The 8,640-nt window shown below is 37.8% G+C and overlaps 1 protein-coding gene across 3 annotated transcripts in view; it reads right to left on the bottom strand.

Annotated features, from left to right (window-relative positions):
* The window catches only part of LOC107684821 (ecto-NOX disulfide-thiol exchanger 2-like), a 201,363-nt gene that overhangs the window by 79,350 nt on the left and 113,373 nt on the right, over positions 1–8,640 (bottom strand). For all 3 annotated transcript variants that reach the window (XM_016481183.1, XM_016481182.1, XM_016481184.1), the window contains one exon: positions 6,753–6,884. In XM_016481183.1, the coding sequence (XP_016336669.1) occupies positions 6,753–6,884 (132 nt within the window). The remainder of the gene's footprint in view (positions 1–6,752; positions 6,885–8,640) is intronic.

Genomic DNA, 8,640 nt, shown 5'->3' on the forward strand with positions numbered 1-8,640 from the left:
ATCTCTGCCAAATATTGTCCTATCCTAACAAACCATACATCAATGGAAAGCTTATTTATTCAGCTTTCATATGATGTATAAATCTTAATTTCGGGAAATTGACCATGCTTTGACCGACGTTGAGTGTATACTCTTCTTTTTTTTATTTTTAACGACTGCCTAAAATAAAATGATGTTAACGCGAGGCAAGTGTGCGGCAAGCGTAATTCATTAAGGGATTTGTCAGTGTGATTCATAGATTAAGTATTTCAAATATAGGCTATTATATATGCTACACGCACGCACAGAGTTTTTTTTTTCTTTGGGTGGTTTCTTGCTTTTAGACTAGTCGACTAGTCGGATACAAAACTTTAGTTTAAACGACAGTCAAATTAGTCGTCGCGATTTGTCAGTGTGATTCATAGATTAAGTATTTCAAATATAGGCTATTATATATGCTACACGCACGCACAGAGTTTTTTTTTTCTTACCATCTTTTGGGGGTTTCTTGCTTTTAGACTAGTTGACTAGTCGGATACAAAACTTTCGTTTAAACGACAGTCAAATTAGTCATCGCGCACATCCCTAGATGGATAGATAGATAGATTTGACTTCTATGTGGAGGAAAAATGTAAATGTGGCTTTAAATCATGGCCATAAAAGAGTCAGAGCTCAGCTGGAGTCTGCTCCAATTAGCTGTCTTTCCTGATGATATTGATCATAATATGAGCTCCCCATGAATCCCGCGGAGCTGCGCGAGTATAATGTATCACACAGCAGACCCACATTCCCTGCCTAAGGAGACTGGAAATATAGAGCGGCATAAAAATATGCTGCAGTTAAGGCCTGTGGACCCCCCCAAAGAGCAATAACACATATCACTTTGATGCATTCATAGCAGAAGTCTTATTTATACAGATGAATGAAGAGTCAAGAGCTGCTACACTTGACTCAGCCCACAGGACCCCATGAGGTGAGATCTGCTCAACAGCAGAAGCTGAGAAACCTGCTCTGGAGGGCAGAAAGAGGGGAAAATGCTAAATAATAAACTCTAGAATAACAGTGGACGTGGAGGAAGATGTTTACAAAGACACAGGAGTCTCTTTTATACTAGGGAAGAGAGCTAAGCTAAGAAGTGAGAGCGTGCATACTACATTCCTGTGAATGGAGAGCCAATAGAAGTGGGGGAGGTTTCATGCTGTTTTTAAATCTACTGTAACACAATCCGACGACATCGCCAGGATTGGCGAAACACCTTCTTACGACTTAGATGGCCAAGCCATCTTGGAAAACCATCATCTCCAATGCCGCAATCCAAAACCGTGTAGCTCAAAATGGTGCTGTGTGCCGACACTGTCCGCGGCATGAGAGGACTGAAGCTGCGATTCCTCCACTCGAGAACAGCAGGTCAGAGATTCTGAATAATTAATCACAGTGAAGTGCAAGCCAGACTGAAGCCAAGTAAAAACACACAGTACAGTGTGCTCGTCTAGAATACACTGTAGTTACAAGGGCTGAGTGATACACTGAATATTCACTAGGGGTGTGTGATACTGACAAAGATGATATCTCAATGTTTTTTTCAGGGGAATTTGTAGATTTTGCTGAGTGTCTTTTCGTGCTGGTACCTCAGCTAGTTTAGGCCTGTTGTGGACAGCTGACTCACAACGCTCTTCACAACGCTTCTTTATTCTCTATGGTTGGTTAGTTCACATATTATAGGGTTGTTATCATTCAAATTAAATAATAAAACAATAAGCCCCAAGAAGCCGTGATTTACAGTGAATTTATAACAGCTAAGGGGCATTGTTAGGCACGACGCGAAGTGGAGCCCGAAGTGACCTTTAGATTTATAACTGTATTATGCAAATTAGAGTAGGTATAAATGCATTTATTAAAAATAACATTTTGAATAATGAAATAGGAAATTATTTGAAAAAATAGATTTTTTTAAAAATATGAAACTAAAACTGGCAGTCTTATTGAGTGTGTCACTGAATCATTCACTCAATTTTTTTTTTAAACATTTGGCTCATTCAGTAAGGAAGCAAGTGACTTATCTTTATAAAAGGGTCATTGAAAGACTCCGATGATTTACTCAGAAACACACCTTTGACAGTTCTGATCCAGCTTTGTTTGGAACTATTTTCTTAATTTTTAAAAACAGTGATTAACATACTCGATAATGGCAACTCACACTGTTACAACAACAGTTACGATTTTGTAGAAAATACATAATGAACACCCCTAATATTCACAATACTTTTGCGATAAATTTTGAAGACTGAGACTGAACAATAATTTTCATCGTTACAAAATTTCTGTTCACATTTGTCTTCTAATAGATTATTTTATGAAAATAAATAAATAAATAAATAAATAAATAAAATAAGAAGTATGTAGGTAAATATTCCTGACTTGTATCATTATTAGGGGTGCTCCGATTGATCAGCTACCGACCACTCAAAAAAACGCTCAAGCTGATGACGCGCCTACTGTGAGAGGTTTGGCACAACATGCAGCGGCACCGTCTCAGTCTCTGTCCGGCACGGGTGAAATAATTATAATGCTGAAGGTTGAGGTACAATTCATATTTCTTCATTAAATAACTTAAGTAATTTGAAAACATTCTGTGAGACATCATTTCAAACATAAAATGCGCAAACGGCTTCACATCGCGTCTGCACTATAAGCGAGCTGTACGCTGCACAGTCGACACAGGAATCGTCACTTGCACAATCGAGGCAGTGTCGCGTAATCACTAAAGTTTATAAATTGCATTTCTTTTTCATTCTTGCCAGTGTTTAACCATTCAGCGCTCGCGCACTCTACTGGAGACTGAGCGCTCATGCACACTCGCAGCGCACACACATAACGCCAGGTTCACATTACTCCATTTGCAGTGCGTATGTGGTGCGTATTTTTTTCCGCGCTCATGTTAACGGATTAATAAAGCGATCACTGCACACGGTTGCGGTCCGGCAGTGCGTTCCAGGAGCGGTGTGTCTGCAGCAGTGCAGAGATCGTTTCCGCACCGAGTCTATGTTTGCTGTGCTGCAAGCGCTGAATTAAAGTAACAGCGCATTGTTTGCGGTAAATATGAACATGGATTGACACGAAAATGTGGTAATTACACCGTAAATGCATATAATTAAAGTCTACTGTGTTTCACAGTCAACACAAACATTTTTGACAAGGTTTAAAGCACTTTTAGATAAACAAGGCAATAATAGATGGCACTTGCGGAGGTAGTAAAACAAAGTTCTTTATGAACCGCAGGATTGCTTGTAATAAAGATTTAAATGCAATCGTAAGTTTTAATTCAGAATGTTTGTGATAACGTAAGAAAAGTAGTTTAAATGGTTTGCCACTTGCTTGAGCAACTTAATATATAAATCTTGAAGTAAATGCAAAAGTAAAAAGCATTGAATAATGCATTTTTTATATTTATTGCGTTTAAACACGTCTATGAAAGATTGTATTACTGAATAATGTATAAAAAAAATAATAAAATAATGGATAAATGTTGTGTTTGTAGTAAACAGCCACGGATCAGTTGCAGACTCCTGTGTGAAAGCTCAGTCAGTGCTGCTTCTGGGCCGCTTACGTACCACACATGGAGTGCATATGCACTGCAAACGGAGTATGTGTGAACCTGGCATAAAAGCCGCCTCACATACAGCTCACGAAATCAGGCTTGTGCTGTGTGTAAACTATTGTGCAACAATTGCACGATTGTCAAAACAAAAATGCAGTGCATGATCAAACGTGAGATAAATATATATTTTTGAAAAATGTCTAAAAAATGCCCCCCTCCACCCCTCAAATAAAAAAAAAATCCCCTCTCACAAGAGTCATCTAAGAGGGAAATTCATTTTCAAAAATGAAATTCAGGCCCTGAATAAATGTCTAAAAATCTTGATTGGATCATCACTATAAATAATTCTACACGATAAAAAGAAGGCTTTAAAAAGATCGGTATCGGTGATCGATATCGGCAGACTGATCGGAGCACCCCTAATCATTATGTTTGCTATTTAAAAATATTGAAATAATAAAAAAGGCTAACTGGTGTCAATTGCGGTTTGGTTGAAATTCTTGTTAAAATTTTTTTTTTATTTACTGGAAAAAAAAATATTAGAAAGATAAATATTGAAGGTAAAATTTCTTTAGCTATAATTAAACAATCCTTGCAGTTGCTCAAAAGTTTGCGCTCTGAATTTGAAAAGAAACACACTTTATCTCTGTTGATTATAATAGCATCAGCTGTGCGTAATTGAGGCAGGACTGATTGGCTGGCTGGCTGAATGGACTACTCAGTGTCATATTCATAACCGTATGACTCCACACAACTTGCTGAAGTGGCAAAGTACAGGAACGGAATGGAGTTTGTGGTGAGTTTAGTTTGGGAGACTGTTAGGATGTTGGAGGCAACAGCTGCTCCCTCTGTGTGATTAATGAGGTACGATTCGAGGCAGACAGTACTGCCTCTTCCCTGCGCCTCCAATCAAAACACAGCCGGAGCCAATGCCGGCTGAACAGAGCGGGTCATAACAACATCGTGCAAGCCCAGTTCTCCCCGCAGCACGGTGGAAAGGACGGGTCAGCAAAAAGCTCAGATCAAAGGCTGCGTCATTTATATGATTTCCCGCTAAGGAATCAATGACAATCAAGGAAAGAATACGGGACGAGGAAAGTGGAGAAATATCTATACGCAGAAGTGACCCGCTGTGACGCCCTGATTCAAGGCCTTCATCTGTATTCTTCCAGTCTCTGCCAGACAGGAAGCAAGAGGAGGCAAAAAGGCTCCCAGAATTCCCTGTGGCGGGACGGATTAGAATAAAAGACCCACAGTAAAGGAGGAGCAAGCTCCTGGGAGCCAGGACACATTAACAGCACTAAGAGCCGTTTCATTCCATAGTCTTTCTGACATAAAACTGCCATCAGCATTTCTCTCCTCCCAATACCAGTCTATAAACCGCTAGGCAAACTCCATAATTTGGTCTCGGGCGGTGATCTCGCAAAATGGGAGCTCGAGACATTCGCGTGGTGGCCGCGTAAACAGTGCAAATGAAATTTGATAGGAAAATAGCGTAGGTGGCTAGAGCATCCCCACAGCCCACTTCATTTGAAACATGCGTCTATAGCGGGCTACACCCGTGCATATGTATCTCCAACTGGGACTTTAAATAAGACAAAGGAGGTGATTTGCGAAACCTTATAGAGAATCAATTCTAAAAGCCGGGGGAAAAAAAGACATGCCCGTATAAACTGTGTTTATACTGATAAATGCAGCCCATCATTTTGAATGAAATTGAAGAAAGAACAAAAATGAGATGTTTGCTGCCTGTCGGATGACCCTCTAGTGTTTTCATTTGAGCGTAATGAAAATCCATCCGTCTTGCAGTTGCATTTCATTGTAATCTCCCTGGAATTAAATCAACGCTTCAATGGCATTTTTGGATCGCTCACCTTTCGCGCGTGCTAATAAACGATGCGGTGCGAAAGAGAAACGAGTTCTGAAATGTGTGCAGTGGATGTGTAGGTTTAAGTGACTCATGCGCACCAGCTGAGATGTTCTGCGGCTTCATCCAGCTGGCATAGCGCAGCCTCTGCTCCCAGCGTCACACAGCCGTTCCTTTGCATTTTGCTGCCGACTAACCAATGAGATGAAAAAGCCCTGAAACTAATTGGCCACTCTGACAGCACTGTGGGAATGTGTTTGAAGTTTTCACACTGGTACTTTCACACTCTTGCTGACTCAGTCGAACGCTCTGCTTCTGGCCCACAGGATGCATCAGCCTAAGTCTCTGGCTAATACTGCAGCACAGGGAGGCAGACCAGCAAACATACATAGATCTTTTGCAGTCTGGTCCACACTGCAGTTTATTTGATCCAAAAACAGGTCATTTAGACAGAACCGGAACATAAAACAACCAGTCCATCGTTCTATTTTTATTTGATGATTACAGCTGAAATCTGACAGCAAAATAACAGAGCGGTGTGAAACAAAGTGTTAGCTGATTCAAATAATGACACTGCAGTTTCCATGACAGCACAGGCCAGTGTTGTTAACAAAAAACGAAAACTATTAAAAACATTTTTGTTAACTGACATTAAGAAATGAGATAAAATATAAATATAAGATAAAAAACAAATTGCACTTGAAATGAAAATTAGAAAAGTTGAGCTGTTAACTAAATTAAATATGTGTAACTAAAACTGTATAAACAAATAAAAATAAATAAAGCTAAGTAGAAATATTAATTAAAGCTAATAATAATAATAATGGCAAAAGCACTTGACAATTTCAGAAATTAAAATTAAATTAACACTGAATATTTAAAAATAAACGATAATTCAAATCATCAATAAATATTACAGTAGTATAAAAGATAATACTAAAATAACACTGATATCAGCACAAAATGACTGGGAAAATGTTCCAAATTTTCATCCATCTAAAACTAATAAGAACAGACTTTTCCACAGATATATCTCAGCAAAAGAGTGGAAGTCTGCCAGGAAAAAAGTATGTTACTAGCAAGTGTTTTCACGATATCCAACATTTCAGTAGACAGAAATACTAGGCTACACTTCAGAGAGAGAACTAGCTGCTGGATTTGTTTTTGTGGCAAGCATCTTTGAAATATGTCCAAAAGCTATATTTGCACTGAAGTTTACGACTTTTTTTGTAGTGCATTATGTGATTAAACATAAATAAATAAATAAATTAAAAGATTGAAATGCCATTGTACAGTGTAGTGAGTTACCTGACATGATAGGTTGTCCAGTCATGCTCATGGGGGCCATCCCGAGGTTGTTCATGGCAGTCGCCCAAGCATTAGGGTCTGACATGGGCATCGCTAAAGAGTTGGAGTCCATGGCGATATTTCTGAGCCCCTCTGAAAGAGAGAAAAACACCATCTGGGTTTATATCTAAAAGTGTTCAGCTCTTCTAAAAGACATTACTTTTACAATACTTTTGAATATTCAAACCTGAGCGAAATTATAATTCCTGTCTGGAATTTGTGCCTATTTGTGTGACCTGAGCTCTCAGTGATGAATATGCAGTGGTGGAAAGAGTACTGAAAAAATATACTCAAGTAAAAGTACCATTACCTTCCAAAAAATGTAGTGTGAGTAGAGTAAAAGTACTTGTCCAAAAAAACTACTTGAGTAAGAGTAAAAGAGTAGCCTATTTAAAAGTACTCATGAGTATTGAGTAGTGAGTACTGAGCTGTGGATTCTAAAGCATATATACAAATCATTTAGTAAGCAGAAAACCGAAATTTACTGTAACATTAAGTCAGAGGAAGATGCGACTGAATTGATGCTTGAAGAATGCACTTCCAGCAGCCATGATAAACAGTTGGTGGTTAAAGTTTTCTATGCACAATTTGATTTGACGAAAGTCACGAGACCTATTACTATCTCTCTAGCCAATCACGTTGATGGATAAAAATAAAATAAGCATGTAACGACCACAAACGGAGGAAAATAGCGGAGTAAAAGTACCGATACATCACTTAAAATTTACTCAAGTAAAAGTAAAAGTACACAATTTTTAAACTACTCAAAAAAGTACAATTACTGATAAAAACTACTTAATTACTGTAATGTGAGTATTTGTAATTCGTTACTTCACACCCCTGTGAATATGTTACTCGATAAACCCATTTAGCCCACATTTATGACCAAAATTTGAAGTTGAAGTTGGTGATATACACCACTGTTCAAAAGACTGGGAACAGTGACATTGTCTGATGTTTTATGCTCACCAAGGCTGTATTTATTTAATAAAAATACAGTAAAAACAGTAATATTCTGAAATATTAATACAATTGAAAATAGTTACTGTTTTCTATTTGAATATAACTTAAAATGCAATTTATTGCTGTGATCAAAGCTGAATTTTCACCATCATTACTCCAGTAATATGCTAATATGCTACTCAATAAACTTCTGATTATTATCAGTGTTGAAAACAGTTGAGCTGCCAAATAATTGTCAAAATGTATAATTTTTATCAGGATTCTTTGATGAGTAGAATGTTCAAAAAGAGCATCATTCATTTGAAATCTTTTGTGACAATGTAAAAGCAGTTACTTTCACTTTTGATTAATGTGTCCTTGCTGAATAAATGTATTAATTTCCTTTTGACCCCAAACTTTTGAATGGTAGTGCAATAAGCAATGAAACAAGAATAGTTTAGAACAAGTAGTTTGATTCATTGTGCAATCTAAGCACATTCATGGTTAAAAGCATTCATTTACTGATAGTTTGTATTTAAATGTGTTATACATGGGTTTTTAAGTGGAAATGAAGCAGTCAGTCAAGTTTACATTATTTAGTAAAGTGATTTCCACTTTGATTAAAAAATATATAACAAATATGATTAATGTAACCATTTTAAAGAAAAAAGGTTGTTTTGTTATAGCTTTTAGAGCAAGGGCGCCGCCATCTTGCAGTACCACCGCGTGTGACGTCACGGGGTTGGTTCGCTCCGATGGCCAGTGAAGTAATAGAAGCATTTCTTTACATTTTGAACACACGCTTGTTTTGAAATGGAGGAAGATTACATTGAAAGCACTGTTAAGTCCATAATAAGTGCAATTGCCTATGCATTTGAGCCGATACGGCGATGGGACCGAGCAGTAT

This window comes from Sinocyclocheilus anshuiensis, unplaced genomic scaffold (assembly GCF_001515605.1).
Source record: "Sinocyclocheilus anshuiensis isolate Anshui unplaced genomic scaffold, SAMN03320099.WGS_v1.1 scaffold121, whole genome shotgun sequence".
Classification (NCBI taxonomy): domain Eukaryota; kingdom Metazoa; phylum Chordata; class Actinopteri; order Cypriniformes; family Cyprinidae; genus Sinocyclocheilus; species Sinocyclocheilus anshuiensis.